Source organism: Pectinophora gossypiella, chromosome 5, assembly GCF_024362695.1.
Source record: "Pectinophora gossypiella chromosome 5, ilPecGoss1.1, whole genome shotgun sequence".
NCBI classification, from domain to species: domain Eukaryota; kingdom Metazoa; phylum Arthropoda; class Insecta; order Lepidoptera; family Gelechiidae; genus Pectinophora; species Pectinophora gossypiella.
Window position 1 is genome coordinate 5,618,008 of NC_065408.1, and position 27,273 is coordinate 5,645,280.

At 39.2% G+C, this 27,273-nt stretch overlaps 1 protein-coding gene across 6 annotated transcripts in view; it reads left to right on the plus strand.

The window, feature by feature from the left end:
* The window catches only part of LOC126366825 (2-oxoglutarate dehydrogenase complex component E1), a 54,395-nt gene extending 29,155 nt beyond the window's left edge, over positions 1 to 25,240 (plus strand). For 3 of the 6 annotated variants that reach the window (XM_050010118.1, XM_050010117.1, XM_050010119.1), the window contains exons 7-23: positions 4,993 to 5,071; positions 5,281 to 5,457; positions 5,671 to 5,819; positions 6,154 to 6,239; positions 6,522 to 6,701; positions 7,476 to 7,656; positions 8,024 to 8,242; positions 8,325 to 8,518; positions 8,812 to 9,065; positions 9,539 to 9,651; positions 10,026 to 10,213; positions 11,098 to 11,191; positions 11,911 to 12,103; positions 18,565 to 18,702; positions 18,847 to 19,011; positions 20,861 to 20,965; positions 22,465 to 25,240. In XM_050010118.1, the coding sequence (XP_049866075.1) occupies positions 4,993 to 5,071; positions 5,281 to 5,457; positions 5,671 to 5,819; positions 6,154 to 6,239; positions 6,522 to 6,701; positions 7,476 to 7,656; positions 8,024 to 8,242; positions 8,325 to 8,518; positions 8,812 to 9,065; positions 9,539 to 9,651; positions 10,026 to 10,213; positions 11,098 to 11,191; positions 11,911 to 12,103; positions 18,565 to 18,702; positions 18,847 to 19,011; positions 20,861 to 20,965; positions 22,465 to 22,564 (2,615 nt within the window). In that variant the 3' untranslated portion in view covers positions 22,565 to 25,240. Of the gene's footprint in view, positions 1 to 2,708; positions 2,812 to 4,992; positions 5,072 to 5,280; positions 5,458 to 5,670; positions 5,820 to 6,153; positions 6,240 to 6,521; positions 6,702 to 7,475; positions 7,657 to 8,023; positions 8,243 to 8,324; positions 8,519 to 8,811; positions 9,066 to 9,538; positions 9,652 to 10,025; positions 10,214 to 11,097; positions 11,192 to 11,910; positions 12,104 to 18,564; positions 18,703 to 18,846; positions 19,012 to 20,860; positions 20,966 to 22,464 lie in introns of all 6 variants that reach the window. The other 3 variants (XM_050010120.1, XM_050010122.1, XM_050010121.1) reach the window with 3 other exon arrangements.
* The last annotated feature ends 2,033 nt before the right edge of the window (positions 25,241 to 27,273 follow it).

Genomic DNA, 27,273 nt, shown 5'->3' on the forward strand with positions numbered 1-27,273 from the left:
TAGATGCTTTCACGAAATTCATTGTTCTAAAAGCCGTTAAAAATACTAAAAGTAGCTCAACGATAAATGCATTCAGGGAATATTTTGCACTTTTTGGCGTACCAAATAGAGTTATTACAGATAGAGGGAGTGCGTTCACTAGTTCTAATTTTAAAGAATTCTTATCAGGGAAAAGTGTCACACATGTGTTAAATTCCGTGGCCACACCACGGGCAAACGGTCAAGTAGAGCGGTACAACCGTACTGTGCTTGACGCCTTAACGACAATGACACACGGGAAGGACGAGAAATTATGGGATGAGGCTCTAGTAGAAGTGCAGTGGGGTCTCAACAATACAATTAATAAATCTACGGGAAAAACGCCTGCAGAGTTGTTGTTTGGTCTTAGGCTCACGGGGGTTTCTGAAAGTGAAATAAAGCTGTCTGTAAGTGTAGACGATGATGATAGTACGGAACTAGAGCAGATAAGGTTTGAGGCCGTGGAAAATGTTAGTAGGTCCCAAGAAAATCAAAAGAAACGTTTTGATAGGAAACGTTGTCCTCCACGACAATTTGAAATAGGACAGTTAGTTAGAGTAGAGAGGGATGTTGCTCATAAGGGAAGTAAAAAACTAGTACCCAAGTGTTTTGGACCTTATAGGATTGTGAAGGTTCTGCCTAACGACAGGTATGAAGTCGAAGATACACCAGTTACTCGTCGAAAAGGCAAAGCTAGTTATAAAGGGGTATATTCAGTGGACAAAATTCACCCGTGGCTCACTTTTCGAGCGCTAGAGTCTCAGTCTGATTCCGAGTCGGGGTCAGAGTCCACGTCTAGCGATAATATGGATGATCGATCAAATATGGGTACTGAATACTGAACAATAAAACCTAGAAAAAAATATACTATGTTGTATAAATTACACATATATTTAATGTTGAATTTAAAAGGAAAAGTTGTTAAAAGATAATAATAAAAAGGAACTTTAATTCATTTAATGAGAGCAAAATTGTTTATTTTGTTAAAAATATATAATTATTGTTGGATTACGAATGTTACGATGATTATATTGAATATAAAGTATTGGTATTATTTAATTATGCAAGAACACATTAATATGATGTATTGAATTATGGTTAGTATGGTCAGTATGGCTAGTATGGTTAGTATGGCTAGTATGGCTAGTATGGATAGTATGGTTAGTATGGCTAGTATGGATAGTATGGTCAGTATGGTTAGTATGGCTAGTATGGTTAGTATGGTTAGTATGGTTAGTATGGATAGTATGGCTAGTATGGTTAGTATGGATAGTATGGTTAGTATGGCTAGTATGGTTAGTATAGTTAGTATGGCTAGTATGGTTAATATGGTTAACATGGTTAATATGGGTTGCATTGTATAATAATAATAAGTAAAGTAAAGGAAAAGTGTAAAGAAAAGAATATAAAGTACATGTATGAGTTAAGTGATAAAGTGACAGTGGGTAAAATAAATAAATATTGAATGATATAAACTGTGTAACAATAAAATAAAATTAGTGTGTTCTTAATGTGTTACCGCGAGGACGCGATTACAATGGTCAGGATGGGCGAATGTTAGCATTTATTGTATATTTTAAAATTAATTGTGTATTTTGTTATGTTATTTGTACGTCATAACTAAATTATTAAATATTGTGAATTATTTAAAAGTATGTCTGTTGATCATTCGTCATTCGTCGCTCGCCATTGGCCGTTCCCTTCCATTCGCCGACGACAGCGGTAGAATGGTGGGGATGGAATAAAACTGTTTGCCGGTTAGAATTAGTTGCAGTTGTTCTGTGGCAGATATTGTGTTAAGTGAATATTGGTCAATATATTGATATCCAAGGAAGTATTGTGTCTTATTCTCAAAACACCACGCTGGGAAAAAGTAAAATCTTTTACAATATGTAGGTATGAATAGTTGTAATTAACGTTCCAGAGAGAATTTGTCATAATAATAATATGTTTGTATTTGTATATTATGCTTTTTAATGTAATATTTATTGAGGGCGTATATGGATTTCGGCCTTGGGATGTGCAGTGACGTAGTTGGGAGGGTGGGAAGGTTTTGAATAATAAATGCTGATATTTAATATTATACGCTATAACATAAGCTTACGACTCCCAATTCCCAATTGTGGTAGTCAAAGGTACTTTCCTACGTCTCACCGAGCTGTCTATGAGGTCTATATTACAATATCAGGGGGGTTAAAATGGCCACATCGATGCAATTCATCTAAGAAAGCAATATTGCAATTTGACATTTGCGCATGTAAATGTAAGTGCGCAATGCAAACAAATGTCAAATAGCAATACTGCTTTCTTAGATGAATTGCTTCGACGTGGCCATTTTAACCGCCCAGGAAGAGATATTTAAATGCTATTGACGCATTTCCAGGTGAGCTAATGCTTCTAATTCATCGGTGCTTTCTTAAAATCAAGAGTATCCTAAAAGGGGAAACTGCAGCTAATTTATTGCCTCGTCCGTATGCGCCCATTAATAACGAAACTTCTGTTATATTAAGATATAAAAACTATATTTTTTTTCAGTTTTACACATCATCCATAATGCAACAATATTATTTTTAAATAATGTTTTTGATAACCGTATTGTTTTATTACTTTATGCTTCTTAATATTACTTTTCTAAGTAACAACGAATGCAGCGATTTCACACTAAACCGGTGTTGTAAACTAAAAAACAGATCCGAGGACATCATATAGCGAATCTCGACCCGTTGGAGATAGCAAACTCCGAATTAAGCGGTAAAAACCCTCGGGAGGTGATACACAACAGCTACAGGTTTGGTAAGGAGACCTGAATACAGCACCCTGGCCGCTCGTCTAGCTCCTGTGTAGTTATGGCGGCCTAGTACTCGCTGCTCAAACACTATTCATTTCTTTACTTCTCTTGCTGATTTTGGGTCGTCCACATTCGAGAATATTCTGGAAATTACCAGAACCTTCTATAAGTTTCTTATTGTTAGCTTAATCGATGAACAGGTATTTTGTCTTTGAAATTTATTTCAATAATGTCAAATGTCAATGGCAGCAAATAACAGCACATTGTTTTTAATTTGCTGGTTATTTTTTTATTTGTTTTCTTTAGACGACTGGTCGCCATAACTACAGAAACATGTGAATGTAACGCACTCGGTCCTCGGCTCGCACGCCATTCACTCATCTCTTTCCTTGCTGTAGACATGAAATGCATGAAAAAGAGGAATCTGTAAAAGTTCAAATTACACAATACCAAAAGATACGGTATGATTTTCACCAAAAGAAATCTTTGTTTAATATTTTATTCGACTCATTTTAAATCAGAAAACTGACTGAAAAAAAAAATTTAATATTATTTTTATTTACTGTCATATTTAAAATAATTCACAGGCATTTTTATATTTACAAATATTCATGTTTAATTTGAACTTAAAGGGCTCTATGTAAAAAGCGATTCTGTACATCAGCACCGAACAGGTTTAAAAACAATTTCATATTTTGTACTCCTTTTGAAAATGCATGAGATTGATGCACAGAATCTCACTTTGCTGGTAATGTAAATCTTGGCAATGCTCGTATATTTGTATATACTCTCATATTATATTGCACTTATGATTTCTGTTGCGTTCTCTCCTGTCTATAGAACGATGTGCATGGGGTTTTGTCTATATTTATTCATGTATATTATGGATTCAATTACGAATCCAAATCTATTGAGTGATTTTTATACATATTATAAATCATGTGCATCAAACATTTATACTAAATCATTAAACATAAATAATTTAATATCATGGGTGAAATGTATAAAATTAATTATGGTAATAGTTACGCAAGTATGATATAAACAGTCCAATTATCCAAAATTGAACTTTATTGTATTTACTAAAATATTTTTCCAAATTATAAAAATAATAAATAAATTATAAAATATTTATTTCTTTAACAGAGATAGTACATAATTAATTATTAGTACAAAATTGCTTTGACGAGGTACCAAAACATTCTGGACATTGTATTATAAGTCAAAATTCTTTTTTGTTTTAAAAAAGTATTCTCGTAAAGTCACGTGGCGTTCCGTGTGTTATATTGGAAAGTGGCCAATGTCCCAGGCGCAATTTCATATTGCCCGAACTTTACACGTACAATCTACCACGCAAGTTTTTCTATTTATAACACGTCTGTGATTGTTGATACCAGGATGTTCTACAACGTTGTTTACTGTAAGCGTATTGTTGTAAATACATACTTATTTGTGTTAATAAGAGTTTTATAGAAATATATTTAATGTGGCTAGATACAAAATCTATATTCGGAACAAATTGATCTAGATGGGTCTATTTACAATATTTTTGGCAACATTCACTTGTAAACACATTCTTGAATCGGAAGAAATATATGAATGAATAGGGTAAATATCGATATGCTCATATACATTATCATTATTGTACATACTTACCTACTTGGTGCATTTTATACATGAATGTTATGGGGAATAAATACATCTTGCTCATAAACTCATCATCATTTACGGTTTTATATATAAGTTAAGGGTTGATGTGGGTTGTTCGTATATCGTGATTGGTATTTGAATTCGAATGGGTATAAATTGAGCTAAGTCTCATGGTTATGTTAAAGATACTAGTAAAGGGATATGATGTTAGTACTTCAATCTGCTTTTAAATGTGCTTCTCTCTTAGCAAGTGAAATCTTCGCTGTTATGCCTCGTTCACACTTGGGGCCACGGTTTATGTAGGTACAAGGTCTCGTTATACGATTAAAATCACATACAAATGATGCAAACTGGACCTAATAAACTAATTAATGCAAACCGATTAAAAAGGGGCCTATTGTGAACGAGGCATATTACTATTTGTAATTTGTTATTCTATGCTGCTTTAAAACATTTCTCAACGAAAGTAATGGTGAGTATCTTCCGCTTGGACAATGTTTGGATATTCCTTCTCTTATGAGCACTTCTCGTTTTAGATGAAGCTGATATGGACAGGGTTTTCAAATTACCCTCAACGACATTTATCGGTGAAAAGGAAAAGGCATTGCCTCTCAGGTAATTTTTGTTTTAAGTTCTCATAAGGATATACTTATATCTGTTTACCGGCTACCTACCAGAAGGTAAACATATTAATTGTAACATATTTATTTATTTTATGAAATATTGGAACGAACTTTAAGAAGTATGATTGCTTTACTATGAAAGCAGTTGTAATTCCACCAATTTGTTGCATACAATTTGTAACCAAAGTGACATTTGCCCAGGGAAATCCTGAACCGTCTGGAGCAAGCGTACTGCAACAACATCGGCATAGAGTTCATGTTCATCAACTCGCTGGAGCAATGCAACTGGATCAGACAGCGTATGGAGCCGCCCAATGTCACCAAGATGAGCAACGAGCAGAAGCGGCTCATCCTCGCTCGACTCACCAGATCCGCCGGGTAAGGATGCAAAACCTTAAGCAAAATTCTCACGAAAGAAAGATTCTCTAGTAGCGAAGGGTCTATTCATTCAACCAGCGTGTTATTTTCTCAATTTTGTGTGAATGATAGAAGTTTTCTTGGCATTACATTTAATGATAATTAATCATGATTGGTTAAAAAATGTAAAATGTTCAGTTTATTGAGATTCTTAGGATGTGTGTCGTATTACAGTTTCGAAAACTTCCTGGCCAAGAAATGGTCTTCTGAGAAGCGTTTCGGTCTGGAGGGCTGCGAGATTCTGATCCCGGCCATGAAGCAAGTCATCGACGTCTCCACCAAGCTTGGCGTCGAGTCCATCATCATGGGCATGCCCCATAGAGGTGAATATCATACGAGTACATTGCCTTCATAGGGTGTTTCTCCATTTCCACTAAAGCGGAGCGGATGTCTAGAATCGACCAATCGCGATAAGAGTGTCTTGACTTCTGCGCTCTAGCACGCTGGGATTTGTTCGTTCCGCACACCTCTTCTCCTCTCCGTTTTGGTGGGAACCCAGGGTTTATGGAAATGGAATTTAAACTTCTGTGACACAATAGAAGTATGTGTACGATTACTACTGAGCGCGATATGATGGCTCAAATCTTCAATCATTTTATTTTTTTAAAGGAATAATAATAATGACTATAGCTCAAGATTATGATTTTTTTTTCTCAGGACGCCTGAACGTTCTGGCTAACGTGTGCCGTAAACCCCTGCACCAACTGTTCACTCAGTTCGCAGGTCTCGAAGCCGAAGATGATGTAAGTTTCGGTTGATTTTTAATTTTAAATTGTTCGTTTATTTCTCTTTCATGTTTTCTGCATCTTTGTAAACACAACGGTTTTATTACTGTAGAAACTGTCGGACTAGCCCTTAAGGCCCCCATTTCATATAATTAATCATAAATACCAAACAAAAGGTTGTCAGAGAAATCATCGAAGGAATCACATTGAAAAATAAATATATATTTGTGCTTGTGAATGTAGTTCATAAAATTAAATGGACTAGGGCATAAGCCTAACATCTCGCGTTTTTGGTTCCAGGGTTCCGGCGACGTCAAATACCACTTGGGCACATACATCGAGCGTCTGAACCGCGTGACCAACAAGAACATCCGGCTGGCGGTGTGCGCCAACCCCTCTCACTTGGAGGCCGTGGACCCCGTCGTGCAGGGCAAGACACGCGCCGAGCAGTTCTACCGCGGTGACAACGAGGGCAAGAAGGTGAGATAGAGATGGGTAGAAATAATGAGCATAACATCAACACAACACTGCTACCTGGGTTGGTAAAGTCGGTCTTCGACTCCACAACTTACACTCAAGAAGAGCGAAAATTTTATTTACTTGGCCAATTTCGGCAGAAGGTTCCAGTCTTCCAGAGATTAGTGTTAAGAGACGTTACGAAGTCCCGAAAATCTCCACTACCCACAGACAAACCGAGCAATTGGTTTTGTGGATTTTGTATCCTTTGAAAAAATAAACATTCTAATCTGTATTCTCAGCTAATGGTTGATCTGTAATCTTATACTTGCTAAGCCAGTTAGGTAAGGTACGATAAGCTGCAAAAGTCCAATCAGTTTCTTGCAGCAGTTGCATGTCGTTTCTGTAATAGATCAAAAACACCTATAAAAACATATATTTTATAATTATGACAACTAATAGGTCAGAATTTCACTACTGTTTACAAATAATTCGCTGGGCTCAGTGACTGAACTTTTGCTCTTTGATTGTACCTAAGCGTAAGTGTTAATATAAGCCGAGTTTTCGGATATCCGAAGCCTAACCCTGTACTTATAATATATATGCCAGCTCATCACCTTTCTTGCAATGAAAATTTTAACATTGGTGACAGTTCGAGTTACTAACCATTTTATGTTAATTTATTTTATTTTTATTATATTTTATTTAATGTAAAGAAAAGCAATGTGTGGGCCTAGTTGCCTGAATAAAGAATTTGATTTGATAATAAATTATTATTAATTACCAATTTGTTTCCAGGTCATGTCAATCCTCCTTCACGGTGACGCGGCGTTCGCCGGGCAGGGCGTGGTGTTCGAGACCATGCACTTGTCGGACCTGCCTGCTTACACCACGCACGGCACCATCCACATCGTCGTCAACAACCAGATCGGGTTCACCACCGATCCTAGGCACTCGCGTTCCTCTGCTTACTGTACTGGTAAGGATATACTTCTAGTATGAGTGGGTGTGTCATAGAATAAAGAATAATATAATACTACGTATAGAACTGTGACTCTAAGTAGCGTCTCAGTAGTATTGGGCGCCGAACTCACTTCCTCTGGGCCTTACTTTAGTTTTTAATGGCCGTAAGCCACTAAGGAGTAAGGGGGAGAGATTCTTTAGTTCTTTCTTATTTTATTTTTTGGCTGAAGGGCGTGATTCATCAGCACTTCCACGGTAAATCGCCTACCGATGGCGTTCGCCAAAGCCTAAAAAGAGCTAACATAAGCGTCTGTAATGTACAGTGTGTGAGCTTTTGTTCTTTGAACTATATGAATTATTATAATTATAATTATCTTCCGCAGACGTGGCCCGCGTCGTGAACGCCCCGATCTTCCACGTCAACGGCGATAACCCCGAAGCGGTGATGCACGTGTGCAACGTGGCGGCGGAGTGGCGCGCCACCTTCCACAAGGACGTGGTCATCGACATCGTCAGCTACCGCCGCAACGGACACAACGAGGTGGATGAGCCCATGTTTACGCAGCCGCTCATGTACCAGAAGATCCGCAACACTAAGCCTGGTGAGTACACTGTTATTTCCGTAGTTACGTGCCTTTCTATAACCTTGCATGTATCTAATACCATAAACAATTTGATCAACAGTGTTGGAGAAATACGCCGATCAGCTGATCGCGGAGGGCGCAGTGACGGCCGAGGAAGTAAAGGACGTGCGAGACAAGTACGACAAAATCTGCGAGGAGGCCTACAACCAGGCCAAACAGGAGACCCACATCAAGTACAAGGACTGGCTCGACTCGCCCTGGTCCGGATTCTTCGAGGGCAAGGACCCGCTTAAGGTTGGTATCATTTTTTAAATTAATTACACAATGGCATTGTCCGACACTGTGATTTTTGTTATGTCGCTACCGGGAATCAGTCCCAGGAACCTCGAATCGGGAGCCTAATCAAAAGGTCACCGACAGCAATAAACGATTCTTGGTTAAAAAGATCGAAAAATTCTGAAATCAATGTCTGGACACGTGTGTAACTACACTGCAATCCAGAGTTTTTCGTTATTTTTGTTCGTTCTGGTATTCCGAATGCTCTATTCTGATTAAAAACGAATAACACCCCCCTTAATTGTCACCAGATGTCCCCAACTGGCGTAGTGGAAGAGACTCTAGTCCACATCGGCAAGCGTTTCTCCTCTCCCCCTCCTAACGCAGCTGAGTTCGAGATCCACAAGGGTCTGCTTCGTATCCTGAAGGCGCGTATGGAGATGGTCGAGAACCGCACCGTGGACTGGGCCTTGGCCGAGGCGATGGCGTTTGGTTCCCTCCTGAAGGAAGGCATCCACGTCCGCTTGTCCGGAGAGGACGTCGAGCGTGGCACCTTCTCGCACAGGTCTGTGGTATAGACTAGATAACAACTTTATCCAACAATGCACCATCTGTTTTTGAACGTACGCATCGTTCGAAAATGATTGTTTTCGAAATTTTGCGAACTAGAAGTAACGCGGGCATTCCAACATCTACTATCTATGTTATAAAAGTGAGGTCACTTGATTCATTCATCGCGAACTCTCAGAAACTACAAGTGTAGGAGTCTGAAATTTTGCACGGGGTTTCCTTTTAGGACGTAGGTGCTTTCTAAGACGGATTTTGCGAAATTCAACTACTAAAGGGGTAAAAGCGGGTGGCAAAGTTTGTATGAAACTTTGTAGCGGTTTACGCGAACGAAGTCGCGGGTAACAAGAACTGCATGGAAAGGAACTGACGTCAAACAAAAATGATTATCTCGTCACCTCAATCATGACACACTTTTTTTTGTCACTGACCAGGAGATCAAACGATTAAAATATTCTCTCCTTATTCCAGGCATCACGTACTTCACCATCAGAAGGTGGACAAGGCGACGTACTGTGCTCTTGCGCACCTCTACCCCGACCAGGCTCCGTACACCGTGTGCAACAGCTCGCTTTCTGAATATGGTAATTACATATTTAATTTTGATTTATATTTAGGTGTGAAAAATGGAATCTGATTAACATGCAAGCGAGATCAAAGGCGGCCATTGCGGGGTCTTATGAAATAAATATTCGCTTAAAAGTTTAAAAAGTGTCAAATGTAACTTATGATTTTGCTTAACAGTGGGTTTGTGACATCATGGTGGTCACTGTCAGCATTGGCATAATTACTAGAAAAAGAACGAAAGACCTGTCGGACGATTCTTCTATTTTCTGAAGTAAATACGTTGTCTTTCGTCAGAGGCGTTTAGCGCCCAATAATATTTGCACCAATGTGGATACCATCAACGAGACTCACCAACCCATCAAGAAGACTAAAATTGTACATATCTCCTCAGGCGTGCTTGGCTTCGAAGTGGGCTACTCGGTAACCAACCCGAACGCCCTGGTGCTATGGGAGGCGCAGTTCGGCGACTTCAACAACGTGGCGCAGTGCATCATCGACCAGTTCATCTCCAGCGGGCAGGCCAAGTGGGTGCGCCAGTCCGGCATCGTGTTGCTGCAGCCCCATGGCATGGAGGGCATGGTAAGTCTACATTGAAAAAAAAAACTCGTAAATAAATTGATTTGATTTGATTGACAATCTTCTATCATGTGTCAGGGTTCTTCTGGTGTCAGGGTTTGTGTAAGTACGTAGTCGTTACATGAGACAAGTTAAGGGCGAATGGCGGCTCAATAATAACCCTGACACATTGCTAATAATGGGTAGTTTCCAACTAGTGGTAGTGCGACTACTTTTTGCTAACTTTCAAAACCAGAAAATTGTATGGGATGTTACAAAGTATGTAAAGTAAAATGGCGTTAATATCTATATGGACATAACAACACAACCAGCCTGTATCCCCGATAGGGTAGGCAGATGTGTAAAGTAATACACTCACTCCTCGCCAGCTATGCTATGCAGTCCTACGTAATAGTGAGCGAGCCTATTGCAGTGGGCGGGCATAAATCCTAGAAACCACGACAAAATCCCTCTGGATAAAAGCTTTCTTTACTCGTCAAAGAAAATAGACACTCATTATGTTGTTAGCTAATATCTAAAGGTGGGTACTGACTGGTGTTACGAGGCGTAATGTAATTTGTTACACACACGTCCGTGCTGTCAGTACAGGGAAGTAAAGCGCTTGTAGCGAGGATCAACACTGATTATAAGCACATGACATACCATGCTTGCTGCGAATGGTACAATGTCTTCGTCTTTCGGTCATTTCAAAATCCTAGCAAAGTCTTTAATAGATATATAAGTTTGTTGTTGTAATTACGAATGTTGTGTGTACCTGTAATTGGAGCACATATACAAAAACTAATTTAAGACTTGTATTTTATAACTTTACAATATGTGTACTGTTGGTATACCTATCTAAATAAATAAATAAATCATGTTTTTTTATGGTGTATTTTTTTTCTAAGGGCCCTGAGCACTCCTCAGCTCGCTTGGAGCGTTTCCTTCAAATGAGTGCTGACGATCCCGACTACATGCCTCCTGAGAGCCCTGACTACGAAGGTAATAAAAACTCTGTTCGATGTAGCGTATGTCTATAGGGACAACAATAAAGGAATATGTGGAGCATGTATGTACAGGGGGCCTGAAAAGGCTGCATTGAAGCAATTCATCTAAAAATCAATCACTAAGACGGGATTTTTGGAAGTTCATCCCCCAAGAGGTTAAAGGTTAGGGGGGAGGTTTCCAAATTACTAGAAATTATTCATTATTTAAAGAAATTAAAATGTATGTAATTATATTTCTAAACAGCCCTTACAAAGGGGTGAAATAGGGGACGTAAGTTTATATGGAAAATAGATACATACATAAACTCACGCTTATTTCCCACAGGGATAAGCATAGACTATGGCAAATATATTTTTAAAGCTATCGACTCCAAACTAAAACCGCTGTACTGTTTGGATTATAAATGAGTATGACGTGCTCAGCGGTAAAGGTAAACTTCGTGACCCAAACCCACATTCCCGAGTAATGCATTTTCGGAGGTATGTGACCTAATCTGTATTGGGCTGGGTTTCCCTTCGCCGGTTGGAAGGTCAGACAGGCAGTCACTTCTGTCAAAAACCGGACGTGTCAAGTCTTCAGGTTAGGTAAGCGGATCCTGTGAAAAACGGAAGATGATGATCGATTCCAAACTCACATAAATACACTCGGCTTCGCACAGGGCGGGTCGCTTCTGAAGAATATTTGCGTTTCCTAACAAAATCTTTCACTTGCAGTCCGCCAACTGCACGACTGCAACTGGATCGTGGCCAACTGCTCGACGCCGGCGTCGTACTTCCACATCCTGCGGCGACAGATCGCGCTGCCGTTCCGCAAGCCGCTCATCATCATGACGCCCAAGTCGCTGCTCCGTCACCCCGAGGCCAAGTCCTCTTTCGACGAGATGAACGAGTGCACCACCTTCAAGCGGTATGCACTTATTTATTTAACACATAACTTAACACAGCATCCCACCTATAGAGGTGTATTCTCTTTCTTTTTTCTATTTAACTTATTTATGAATTTTAATCAAGAAAAACGTAATAGTAAGTCCGACAGTTTATCACGTTTTTCTATGACGTCTGTTTGTTTTGATTTATTTGCTTAAGGATTTTAGTTCCACCGATTCACCACTAGATGTCGCTGTTCATAATTAGAACGCGGTATTGACTTGTTTATTTTGTTTTCTTATAAGATTTTTTTTTGTTTCTAATTGAGGTTCTTGTGAGTATATTAAATAAGTGTGAAGTGAATTAAAGTGTTTAATTGTGCATAGTGGTCCTTCGTTCCCGGATTTGTAAGTAAAAGTGCAAGTGTAAAGTGACTGTGGTAAAAACTTAGAAAAATTTCAATATTAGGACATAGTCTCTGGAGTGCTCAAAAAAGACTTAGAAAAATTTAGTGAAAAGTGATAAAACCTTAGAAAAATATTCGTTTCTTGGACTTAGTAAATTTGTGTTAACTTCAACTAGTGAACATTTTAACTTAGTTTCTGGCAGTGTTTTTGGACTTGTAATTTTTCAAAAACAAAAATTGACTTCAAGAATTTACTTTGTCAACAATTACGTTTAATGCAAGGCGTATACGTGGTACAATTACGATACAAACTGAACTTGTGTATTTCACTTACTTATGTGGTAATAAACACTGTACACCATGACAGAAGACGTGAAAACACATATGGCTAAACTGGCTGATCAGTCTAGCAAAATTGGAAAGTTGATGATAAATAGTAAGAAATGTGCGAAAGCCAAGATTACCAAGGGTTATTTAGAGACACGTCTGGAGACAGCGAACGAATATTGGATGGCCTACACATCAAGTTATGATTTTGTTACGGCAAATCTTACGACGAAAGAGCTGGAAACATATGACATTAATTTGGAAGAAAATTATCAAACTACTGAGGATGCCTATTTGGAGCTTAAAAGCTGGATAAAAGATCACATGTATGAGTACCAAAAGCAGGAAGTTCAAGCGCCAGCTCCAGCTTCAATTACGAATACAAATCAAGTTTCTGGATTTTCACAATCTAAACCGAGGCTTCCACCGATACCGATACCTACCTTTTCGGGAGATTACAACCAGTGGATGAGTTTTAGAGACTTATATGTTTCTCTTATACACAACGATAGTACATTATCAAAAATTGAAAAACATCATTACTTAAAGGCCAGCTTGTCAGGAGAAGCGGAATTGTTACTCAGAAACTATTCACTTACTGAAGCCAATTACGATGATGCTTGGAAAAAATTGGGGGATAGGTATAATAACAAAAGAGTAATCGTTAACAATATACTGAATCGTTTATTGAACCAGAAGAAACTGACTTCGGAATCTCCAAAGGGTATTAAAGATTTATTAGATACAACAAGCCAGTGCCTCGATTCTCTGAAAAATCTGAAAATTGATACATCCTCTTGGGATGCAATTGTGGTACACATTGTTGTCTCAAAGTTAGACATAGAATCTCACAGGCTGTGGGAACAGTCATTGGAACAGTCTACAGACATCCCGGAGTTTGACGAATTAACTTCTTATCTTGAGAAACGATTTAGAGCTATGGAGATGATTAATATAACACAAACTAAAGAACCACAACGAAAAGACTTCACTAAACCAGCACACCTCTCACAAAAAGTTACTACGGTCAAAAGCTTCGCTACTGAACTTGATACTGCTTGCACTTATTGCTCAAAGAATCATTATGTTTGCCACTGTCAAGATTTTGCTTCACTTACCGTCAATGAGCGTCAAGATTTTGTGAAGAAGAACAGGATTTGTTTTAACTGCCTTGTAAAGGGTCATTCTGTGAATCAATGCAGACAAAGCACGACGTGCAAAAAATGTGGTCGACGGCATCACACTTTGCTGCATTTTACCAACCCTAACAAGACAAGCTCTTCTGATAATCCTGAACCTGAACAACGAGAACAAGAAAGCACACCGTCAACCTCTGCTTGCAACCTCAGTGTAAATAAAGCTGAAACCATGGATGGTCAGGTCATTTTAGCGACTGCTGAAATTGCTGTTGAATCAAGAAATGGTGATACTTACATACTCAGAGCTCTGGTGGATCAAGGGTCGCAGGGTTCATTTATCACTGAAGCTGCCTCACAATTGTTGAATCTTGAACGCACCCCTGTTAATGGCAAAATCTCTGGTGTTTCAAATTCATCAGTGGTTACCACAAAAGCTATGGTGAAATTAATAATCCACTCTACAAAAGATGGTGATACACAATTGGAAGTAGATGCTTATGTACTTAAGAAGCTCACCTCTTTATTGCCTTCCCGTGAATTTCCACAAGACACCTGGCCTTCAACTATGCAGCTGGATCTTGCTGATCCTAACTTTCACAAGCCAGGGTCTATTGATGTTCTGTTGGGTGCCGACGTGCATGCTAACATAATTCTGGAAGGATTACACAAACACGAGTCTCTCATTGCTCTCAACTCTCGCCTTGGTTGGTTGATATCGGGCAGAGTTACACAAACTGAAGCTGCGCAAGAACACAATATGGTTGTCACTCACACTAAAGTTGACGCAGATCATTTACTGAGACAGTTCTGGGAGATTGAAGAGAATCTACCCCACAAAAAACCTCTGACAGACTTGGAGATACAATGTGAAGAGCATTTTAAGAAAACCCACTCTCGCGTGGACGGTCGTTACGTGCTTCACTTACCTTTCAAAGATGTTCCTCCTATTAATCTTGGTTGCTCCAAATCTATTGCAGTCAGTCGTCTACAACAAATGGAAAAACGTTTTATACGCAATTCCCAATTTAAGGATGAATATATACAATTTATGAAGCAATACGAGTCAGCAAATCACATGATTAAAGCACCTGTAAATGAAAGTGATACAATAAACTTACCTTACTACTTACCTCACCATGCTGTCCTTAGACCGACGAGTCTAAGCACGAAGTTAAGAGTTGTCTTCGATGGAAGTGCTGCACCTGAAAAAGGAAACTCATTAAATGATGAACTTCTAGTTGGACCTCCACTTCAGCAAGATATTAGAGATTTAGTCACAAGATGGAGGCAACACCAATTCTGTCTGGTCGCTGATATTCAGAAAATGTACCGGCAGATCCTAATTGCAAAAGATGATGTCAACTTTCAGAGAATCTTATGGCGAGAATCTCCTACACAGCCAATCGAAGAATATCAACTACTTACCGTTACTTATGGTACGTCATGCGCTCCGTACTTAGCCATACGTACACTTCATCAACTTGCTGAAGACGAAAAGGACGAATATCCAGTTGAAGCGGAAATTTTGAAGACTGATGTGTACATGGATGATCTGATGACGGGAGCATCTACTGAAGAGAAGGCTGTGTCCCTGCAAAAAGGGCTAACGGAAGTGTTAGCTCGCGGCGGTTTTCCCCTTCACAAGTGGGCATCCAATAGTGAATCAGTGTTGTGTCAAATACCCGATGATAATAAAGAGTCTCAAAGTGCAGTGAATATCAAAGTGAAGGATACAGTGAAAACGTTAGGTATCACATGGAACTCACAAACAGACAATTTTGAATTGAACATTAATTTGACGTGCACTAACAATTGTTTGACCAAACGAAATGTATTATCTGCAATTGCTAAAACCTTTGACCCTCTGGGTTGGCTGACACCTACGATAATAATACTTAAAATTTTTATGCAAAAATTGTGGTTGGCTGGCTTAGAGTGGGATGAAAAGTTGACTGAGGATTTAGAAATTGAATGGAATACTCACTTACAAAATTTCCTGCATGCTGAAACCATTCAGTTTCCACGATGGCTTGGAGTTTCTGATACCACAATGAAGGTGGAGCTGCATGGGTTCAGTGATGCTTCTTGTGTTGCTTATGCTGCTGTAGTGTACCTCAGAGTTTGGGACAATGATGTTGATGTCAATGTGCATTTAGTCTTGGCTAAGTCGAAAGTAGCGCCAGTTAAGCAAGTGTCCGTTCCACGTCTCGAACTCTGCGGTGCAGTTCTATTGGCTAAAATGCTTCATCATTTAAAAGTGATTTTGAAAATTGATGATCACAATGTATATGCTTGGACAGATTCGACCATAGTTTTGGCCTGGTTGCGAAAACCCCCTAACACGTGGACTACTTTTGTAGCCAATCGTACTTCGGAGGTTCTAACACTCACAAACAGTAATCAGTGGCATCATGTTAGTTCAGCGGACAACCCTGCTGATCTCGCCTCCCGAGGAGTTTATCCAACTGATTTAGGGAAATCACAACTATGGTGGACTGGCCCAACCTTTTTGCACGAACCCAAAGATATTGTATATCCACGAACCGAAGTCTCTGATACTAATTTAGAAGCCAAACACAAGATCAACACAAATGTAAATTTTATGAATGATGACGAAGCGAGGTGTTACCTGAAGAGATATTCCAGCTTATCAAAACTGATTCGTGTGACTGCATATTGTTTGAGATTTTTAAAGAATTGTAAGACTAAAAGACTTCACAAAAGCTTAGACAAGCCTAACTATTTAACTTGCGCCGAAATAAATAATGCCTTAACGGTTTGTGTTCGCATGTCACAATCAATCACTTTTGAAAGTGAAATTACTATGTTGTCACAAGACAAACGTGTATTAAAAACCAGTAAGGTTTCTGCTCTTAACCCGTACTTAGATGACCATAAAGTTCTTCGTGTTGGTGGTCGACTTGTAAATGCAGAGATTTCAAATGATACGAAACATCCTATCATTCTGAGTCACGACTGTGCCCTTTCCAAATTAATAGTGTTAGAAGCACATTTGAAAACTCTCCATGGAGGACCCCAACTTACACTTAACTATGTTCGGCAGAAATACTGGATAGTGAGAGCTAAAAGTCTGATCAAGTCTGTGACTAAAAAATGTATTCCTTGTTTCAAGCAAAGAGCTGCACCAGTTGTTCCGTTTATGGGAAATTTGCCAAAACATCGAGTCAAACCTAGTCGTCCCTTTCTCACAAGTGGTGTAGACTTTGCTGGGCCTTTTACTCTGAAACTTTATTCAGGTCGATGTAAAAAGACTTGTAAAGCGTATATTTGTTTATTCATTTGTACCGTCACAAAGGCCATTCATTTGGAGCTGGTCACGGATTTAACTTCTGCTGCCTTTGTCGCAGCTTTTAGGCGATTTACCGCTCGCCGAGGTCACTGCCAAGATATTTGGAGTGATCACGGTACGAACTTTGTGGGCGCGTCACGCGAGTTGGATCTTGCCTTTAGGGATTCGAAGTCTCAAGTTGTTGCTGAGATTGCTGAACTCTTGGCTAACGATTTCACCAATTGGAATTTCATTCCCCCCAGTGCTCCGCACTTTGGTGGCCTTTGGGAGTCTGGAGTAAAGAGCATCAAGGGTCATTTGAAGCGCGTTATTGGACAAACTTATCTCACCTATGAAGAGTTATCTACTCTTTTGACTCAAGTGGAAGCTTGTGTCAATTCCCGACCACTTACCTTAGTAAATTCTTCTTTGGATGATCCACCCTTAACTCCTGGACATTTTCTTATAGGGGAACCTTTGATAGGTGTTCCTGGACCGTCTTTGATTGATGTCAACGCATGGTTCAATGTCTGTGGCAGCGATGGCAACGTGAATATCTTACGACTTTGCAGCATCGTTACAAGTGGAACAACCTTCAACCTGACATTGATGTTGGTACCGTTGTTTTGGTCAAGGACGATCGACTACCTCCTGGAAAATGGCTTTTGGGACGAGTTGTTCAGAAGCATCCAGGGACAGATGGCATAACTCGAGTTGTTACCTTACAATTTAAAGACAATATTTTCAAAAGACCTATTGCTAAACTATGTCCTCTGCCTCTGTCTGACGATATGTAATGCATTTGTTATTTTACACTTCTATTCTATTTCACCTTTCTTTGTTAAGGACTTTAGTAGTCCTTGGGTGGCGGTATGTTTGTTTTGATTTATTTGCTTAAGGATTTTAGTTCCACCGATTCACCACTAGATGTCGCTGTTCATAATTAGAACGCGGTATTGACTTGTTTATTTTGTTTTCTTATAAGATTTTTTTTTGTTTCTAATTGAGGTTCTTGTGAGTATATTAAATAAGTGTGAAGTGAATTAAAGTGTTTAATTGTGCAACGTCACAGTGTGCTTTTTCATTCAAATTCCATAGTAATTTCGTGTTTTGTTTAGTAAAAAGTAACTGATTTGACTAGTTGGAAACTAACCTATTCACATGTCATTAGGCGGGATCGACGATTTCACTTGCCCTCCGAAGTACGGAGAAGTCCGACCAATCACCATCCATCCATCAATATAATACCAACTAAATCCTTTTAGTCAACTTTTTATAAATGTCGCTTCAAACATTTATTTATTTGCCTTATCCAGCTAATAAAATTGTTTTTTCAACAGTCTGTTGCCCGAAGCGGGCCCAGCATCAGAGAACCCCAGCGGCGTCCGCAAGCTGGCGTTCTGCACGGGCCGCGTATACTACGACCTGATCAAGCAACGCCGCGAGAAGGGGCTTGAGAAGGACATCGCCATTGCCAGGTAGGTTTACGATGCCCTTTATTGGGAACAGAATTCGAATTCGCGTATCCATCACGTTACTCAGCATAGTTCAGATTTTTTAATAAACCGATAAACAATTTCTTTTTCGACTATTGCTTGCTAATGGCTGAAATTACCTAACAGAGTGGAGCAGATCTCGCCGTTCCCGTACGATCTGGTCAAGGCGGAGGTGGCCAAGTACCCGAACGCGCAGCTGGTCTGGTCGCAGGAGGAGCACAAGAACATGGGCTCGTGGAGCTACGTCGAGCCTCGCTTCCGCACACTGCTGCAGAACCACAAAAACATTTCGTAAGTATTCTCACACCCCGGACACTATACATATTCATACACAGTCTATATACGTTCAATTGCTGGGTACTGGCCTCTACTCAATCCTCGGAACCCGGATACTCGCAATCCATACATAAATTGAATTCTTACCGTGTAATAGCGAGCGAGATAGACAATCCGCGTTCTCTCCCTTTCTACTTCTCCATACACAAATCTCATTCTTACGGTGTGCCGCTTAACGCGCAAGGGCGAGTGCGACAGACAGTCCGGGCATTCTCCCTTTCTCCTTCTCCATACATAAATCTCATTCTTATCGTGTGCTGCCTAACGCGTAATTGCGAGCGAGACAGACAATTCGCGCTCTCTCCCTTTCCCCTTCTCCATACACAAATCTCATTCTTACGGTGTGCCGCCTCGCGTAAACGCGAGTGAGACAGAATCCGCGTTCTCTCCCTTTCTCCTTCTCCATACACAAATCTCATTCTTACGGTGTGCCGCCTCGCGTAAACGCGAGTGAGACAGAATCCGCGTTCTCTGCCTTTCTCCTTCTCCATACACAAATCTCATTCTTACTGTGTGCCGCCTAACGCGTAATTGCGAGCGAGACAGACAGCCCATTCTCTCCCCCTTACTCCTTACAGCCACAAAGTAAGACCAGTAGCGCCAACATGCGTAACGTGACGCGGTCACGGTCATTTTATCGATTCTGACGATTTTGTCGATTGGTGCTAATATGTGAATCCAAATAAGTCATGTCGTTATGTTAAAATACGAACAAAATTACGTGCCACGCATGTTAAGAAAAAAAAACAAACTTATAAATTTCGACAAAATTGATTGAAACATCGATAATTTTATCACGTTGCGCAATGTCAGTGAGGTCGGCCCTCGATACGAATTGGTGCGGATCGGAGAATCACCGCTCGATACGTATTATTATTTATTCTACGGTATTGTGAAAGAGATATCATCATATATTCGCCTATTCGTGCGCTATGTACCCATGCCGCAAGGGCTGAGCGGGTCCCATCCCAAGGTGTCAAGATGACTGTACCGTCCAGTGCTTGAAAACATACTTTATATCTGTAACCTATTTAACATAGCATGATTAGAATTACAGCAGGACATACAGTACATTACCTAGTGCGAAAGGGACGAGAAATATCTCTTTTGCACTAAAAGTACACAGCTTAGTGAAATATGTCACTTTAATCATGCTATGAAATAGGGTATAGATGTTATTTTTGTCATTTTATATTGTTATAAGAAACTGTTTTCCTTTATTTTATATACTTAAATATTAGAACTTGCAGTTAGTTATTCCTTATAGTACTTGGTACCACGCATGTTATGAAGTTCAATATTGCATGTAGATTGATTCGGCCATACATTTACTTATCAGATCAACTTGATGTTTATCGTATGATTCATATATATACATTGACATTAATAAATTAAAAATGGTTTCTCGGGCAATGTTGCTTAGAATTGGCATATTCTTATCCTTAAAATATTTGGGGCGATAAAAGAATGATCCTAACACAGTTGCTCTAGCAACTGAATATCTGTCTCGAAATGTCTACATTTCGAGACATGATAGACACGTCGAAATTCTTGCGTCTCATCTCTTTGCTTGGATTTAATCTCATGTGTATGTTTTAAATGCTTTACTAACCCCTTCATCCCTCGCTGCATAGGTTGCGCTATCTTCGTAGACGCGACAAACAACGCGAGCTGTGACCAATATAGTTTAGCTAGTTAGATAAACGTCGAACGTCTATTGGTCGAAGCTCGTGATTTGTGGCGTCGCGCGCGATGCGTAACTCATGCCGCATGGGCATTTCATAACCTAACGGCTTGGTTGCAGGGCCAAGTCCCAATCGAAGGGTGGTTGGTTTAGCCAGCTTTTCGACTCTAAGCCCGCCCCGACACCTGTCGATTCGGACTCTGAGCCCAAGCCGAAAACTATTAGGTGAGCTTACTGTAGATTTAACATTATTTCTTCCTATTTGCTTTAAATATGTGTGTGTAATGAGGATAAAAACTGCTTATTTTTCTCTGTGTTTGATTTTTTCATGTTTGGATCATAGATAAATTGATATCTCGTAGTTTCCAGGATTTGTGCCCGGTTTATGACCCTATTGCCAATAACCGAGTGAGCCTATGCTCGTCGCCTATCACATTGGACTTAAACATATCTGGCGAGAAGGTGTATATACTATACTATGCACTATAACTTTTCCTTATTAACCTATTTTTGTTTTCTAGACACAAGCTTATTAATTGTACGTGAAATAAAACTATCTACTTTTGTGGATTTGTCGAATTAATATGCAACACTGTGGTATGGTTTTTGTTATTTTTTTTTTTCATCACACAAAGCATCTCATTAGCATAACAAATGCATGGTTTTATTTTTTTTAAACTACCTGCAAGATCTTCTTAAGTAATATCAAAATTTATTGCATCTAACACAACATTTATGTAGATTTTTCCTGCTTTCGGACGATAAGAGGGCTAAGGAAACAGAGTTTTAACGTTTCAATGTGTATAATTGGCAATAATGATTGGTAGTGTATTCGAAGGGTCTTCATTCGCGCTGTTTATACATTAGTGACTGACAAATAAATCTCGGGTGACTTGGTTATTAGTTCATTTTGCGACGGCTGTATCTCTGACTATCCTAATTGGAAATATTCAAAATTCAAAAATATCTTTATTCAGTTGGTAACATAGTTACACTTTGAATCGTCAATTTTACATAACGAACGTCTCATCCGCCTAAAACTACTGCAGCTTCTCACAACCTGTATAGCCGGGGAAAAGAAGCTGCAAGAAAAACCTCGGCACAGGGCCCTAGACGTTCTTTAAAAAAAATAAAAATATAGTCGTAGGCTTATGTTATAGAAGAAGAATTACGATAAGGAAGCGACGCTATTGGTAGTTAACAAACACATCTCTCGCTACGCATCCTCGCTCATCATTGGTAGAAACGCAGCCTTACTGGTGTTATCTTCTTATCGTGTGGATTGTGAGGTGGAATAGCCTCATCAACCCTGGTGTCAGGGTTATGATTGAGCCGCCAAAGGCTCCTGACATGGCTCATGTAACGATTATTCATTTACATCAGTAAATAGTAACCGGGACCAACGTCTTAACGTGCCTTACGAAGCACGGATCATCTTAATTTCGGACAATCAGGTGATCAGCCTGTAATGTCCTAACCAAACTAGGGATCACAAAGTAATTTTTGTGATATGTCCCCACCGGGGTTCGAACCCGTGGCCTCCGGATCGTGAGCTCAGCGCTCAACCACTGGACCACAGAGACCGTTACGGAATATAATATCATAATTACCTATTTCCTCATTGCTCGGATACATAATTCAAAAATAGAGGCATATATAAAAGTGGACCAACGGCTTAACGTGCATTCCGAAGCACGGATGATCTTACTGGTGTTATGTTTCAGCTACAACGGCCGGGCTACCGCCGCGTCGCCCGCCACCGGCTCCAAGGCAGCACACAACAAGGAGCTCAGGAACCTTCTCGACGAATTCTGCGTACTGTAAACTGTTACCACACAACACACTCTGCGCGAAAAATACGATGTTTTCTCACACTTCTAAAGAACCACACGAGATAACCTAACCTAGTTTCGCGCCAGAGAGCACATTTGATCATTTATGCCATAGATACGATACGAAAATTACCTTTGACCACTATTCTTCAGCGATCGTAAATATAAAAAAAATATATTATTCTTTATTTTCGTTACTGTCAGTATTTCGCCGTAATTCTCTTCACGATTAGGTAGGGTAGGTAAGATAAATTTTATTTATTTATTTAATTAGCATAATACGTGACTTGTAGACTCTACATTATTTATTTTTGTAGTTGAAGCAATATAACGTAGTCTCACGTAGCCTCCACTCGTTAAGGTTTTATTAATTTCAATTGCTTCATTTAAATGGTACATTTTAAATTAGCGTCAAAGCGCTGGTTGTGTTGATTATTGTACATAATTAGTATGAACACTGTATTTTTATGATTTGATTTTTTGGAAATCATTCTGCCTTAACGGGGTCTAAGTTCATACGTTCCTTTTGCTAGTCCGAAACGTAAATTGTTTGTGATTATTCGCCTTATTCATGTTTTAAGCGCTGAAGCGAAGTCGACTTATCCCTTGCAAAAATATTACGTGATAAATCAATACTGTTACTTTAATGCCATCTCAAAGGGATAATTCGAATAGTTTTCACAGCTTATAAATGTGATGTGCTCACCGCTCGAAGCTTTGCAGACGCGACATTATAGTCTCATAAAATTTATCTATTTTTGACAGTGCCGAGCCGCAACGGCATTTAAAGACCAAATTGAATGTACAAACACTATAATGTCTCTTCTCAATGCGTCATTAGCGTGTCCGTATACACAACAGGACCCTTCGTCTGATTCGATCGACAACCAGAGTTTCACTTTCGTAATATTTAGTACCTTCCGAGTAGTGTAAGAAAAATAATAGTACCTTTACAGTTAAACAAAAAACTTGAATTAATTTCCAGCAGGACCCTCCGTGGTTTGAAGGTCTTCAGACCATTGGTGTATATCCCTGTATAGCGGTGCATTAGTACCTTCAGATTATCTTCGTTTTCTTTTAAAACAAATATTAGTTTATAAGAAATAAATCTACAAAATTTTTATACTGCCAGCAGGACCCTTTTTTGTTTTGGTGCTCTCAGTCTAGACAGTCATATTTCCTAGCAGCAATATATTAGTACTTTTCAAAAAAATATCGCTTCGTTAAAAAATGAGTAGTATAAAGTAATAGTAATAAGACTCTGATTCATTATCAGGGAAAATATTCTAAATAGCATAACGTTACTTCTATTCCCGGAGTTTACTTTACCTATTATTGTTTTATTTATGTGATGCAACCAATTAAATAAAAATTTAGTTTTCATGTTATTTTAGGTAGGTACGTAGTTTAATCGTCGAAGAACATATAATTCAATAATTTACAAAATTGAGGGTAGATGAAAAAAAATAACCGATTTCGTAGTGTCATATCGCATATTAGTAACAGAGGTTCATTTGTGCAGTTACGTATTGTCGTTCAGGTTATTTAAAATATTTTTAATTACTTTTTAATACATTTTTTTTTAATTAAGCGATATTTTTTTGAAAAGTACTAATATACTGCTGCTAGGAAATATGAATGTCTGGACTGAGAGCACCAAAACAAAAAAGGGTCCTGCTGGCAGTATAAAAATTTTGTAGATTTATTTCTTATAAACTAATATTTGTTTTAAAAGAAAACGAAGATAATCTGAAGGTACTAATGCACCGCTATACAGGGATATACACCAATGGTCTGAAGACCTTCAAACCACGGAGGGTCCTGCTGGAAATTAATTCAAGTTTTTTGTTTAACTGTAAAGGTACTATTATTTTTCTTACACTACTCGGAAGGTACTAAATATTACGAAAGTGAAACTCTGGTTGTTGATCGAATCAGACGAAGGGTCCTGTTGTGTATACGGACACGTCATTAGCGGTTTATTTGTTTTCGACAGCACTAAAGATATTGTGTATAAGATATTATTAGGTAGAAATATAACTAATTAATCGCGCACTAGTTCTGACGTCACTGCACCTTAGTACTATCGATGTAGTTATACGTTGCAACCAACTGGCCCCTATGATCCGGAGAAATGGAATTGTCGAGGCAATCTGAGTAGTACCTGCAAGTCACGACTCGACGTCTTTCGTCCGGATTGTAATTTTAGTTTCGTTGTAGTTACCGCCGTATACGGCACTTGTAAGGAGTAACACCAACGCCCTATTGCTTTGTATAGATCGACGCGTATTATCGTCTGTCTCTAGTAAATCTTCGAGTATCTACGTAGATAAAAGTAATTAACTATTTCACTGATCTGACGGACTGTTGGCCGTTCGTTTTGAACCTTTGTGATGTTACGTTGTTTCCAAATCTTGTTGATTTGTTTGTGAAACAATTGTAATTTTCTGAATTTGTAATTTAACTGTTTATTATGCACTGTTTTATTGTTATTTTGATAATTTGATGTTCACGTCTTTTAGATTTCTGCTCAGGGAGGCAGGTTTTGTATGGAAGGGAGGTAAATGTATGATGGGCTGAATGTGTAATGGTTGGTACAACCTGAGCCAATTTATTGCTATATTAGTTGAAATAGTTAATTTACAAATAAATATTATACAACATTGAATGACCCGTCTTTCATTTATCGCATTTATGGAGTAACTAATTGGTATACTAAGAAAAACAGAGGGCTAGAAAATTTGGGTGTATCCTACTATTTCCATTCCGAATTTCCATTGATGGAAATACTGGGACACATTATCCCACTATTTCCATTGCGACTATTTCAATTGCGGGCGGCAGCGGCAAAAAAATGCTGCATCACCTCTTACTTATGACGGCGCGGCATGCGCATTGCGCCCACCGACGTACCGTCGCTGAGGTGTGGCTGCGGTCGCGGTGTGGTTGTGGTAGTAAATACACACTTGAAGTGGAAACAGATTTTTAACTGCGAACTGTTTTTTTTTTTGTGGAACTGCGTTTTTTAGCCGCAAAGGAAATAATGGGATATAATTTAGAAAAAAAGCGCAGTGCCATTTTGTATTTCCATGGAAATGGTGGGATTTAATGTAATGCTAAAACGCGTGAAATGAAAAGTGCAGCGGGATAGACAGTGAATCTTTACGTGAATAACATAAACATACATAATACACATATACAGGGTGTAAGTGACATCGTGCCGAATACCTACTGAAGGGGATCATTTAGACCATGGTCTGAATATTCCACTTGATATCGACTCAGAATCATGGCCTGAATCATCCTTCAAAGTTTTCGTTACGATGTCACTAACAGATGTGATGCTACGTTATGGCCTACTTCTGGGCGCCGGCGTCCCTTCAATCAACCGGAAGACAAGAATCCGGTTTTACTGCAAATCTCGTCCACGTGGAGGGGATGTACAGTCATGAGCAATATGATGTACCCACTTTAGGACTCTATCGCACTAACATAATTGACATTTAGTGAGACTTACAGTTCAATTTGTCAAAAAAGTTAATGTGACATGGTACCAAAGTGTATATATATTAATGCTCGTGACCGTATACACGTGCGTGCGATATTCTGTTGATCGATTTTCGCGTTCACGATATTCGTGGCTCGTGGCCGCTAGCCCCTTACTAAGACACACTATATCTACAAACACAAACTAATTTGTAAGCGTCGCCGAGCTATCGATATATACCTTCTGCTTGCTCAAAAATGGTGACTATCGATCGGATGTTTCCTCCGAGGTGTGGGTACTTAGTTCATCTTGCGATGGGTGTAACTGACTACCCCATTGGGATATATATAGCAGAGCCCGCAGAATACCAGCGTCGTGGCTCACGCCGCGATTTATGCTGAGCGAGGTCCTTTTATTCCGGACGCCACCGCAGATAGTCGGGCCGTCAATGCGTTGCATTTATGAATACTTACTGTTATCTTATTTTTTTATGATTTTGGTTTGTTTTCTTTTTTTAATTATTTTTGATCTTGGTTTTCTTTTTTGTATTGATTTCCGTGTGGTTTCTGTCCTGTGTTAAATGTAATGTATCTGTCTGTCTGTGTCTGTGGTGTCCGGGAGTAATAAATGTTTCTTTCTTTCTATATAGTCGTGAGTTTATGTTATGTTTAAAAAAGACTTAAAAAACAACGCAGATCAACGCAACGCCGGTCTTTGCAATTATAACATTTAAATTGAAATTATTAGCTTCTATGCTGTTCTGGGAGCAAATAAAAAACATAGAACACGTTCAGCTGCTTGTCTTCCCGGGCATGTCGTAAAAACCGACAGAGGGATTGCGTCCTCTAACATGATGGACTAATGTTATGGGCGATAGGCTGATCCCTTATCACCATAAGGTTCATTATATCCATCTTAGGACTTCGTATCAACAGTGGCTGCAAGTTGTCTTTGATTACTTGTGGCTCTGCCCACCCCATTTGGGATTACGGGCGTGAGTTTATGTATGTATGATGTATGTTGAAATTAATAATTCTTTAATAGTTTTTCCTTGAACAATTGCCAAACAGCTCTATGTAAGCAAAAACTATAGGAGCGTTCGGTTTAATGAAAAGCGCAATAGATCTAGTGTTGACGAGCACGCCAAGCACTTGGAGCACTTTCAAGATTCTTATCTCGTCTCATTTCAGCTCACAAAGCAGGCAGAGAGCTCT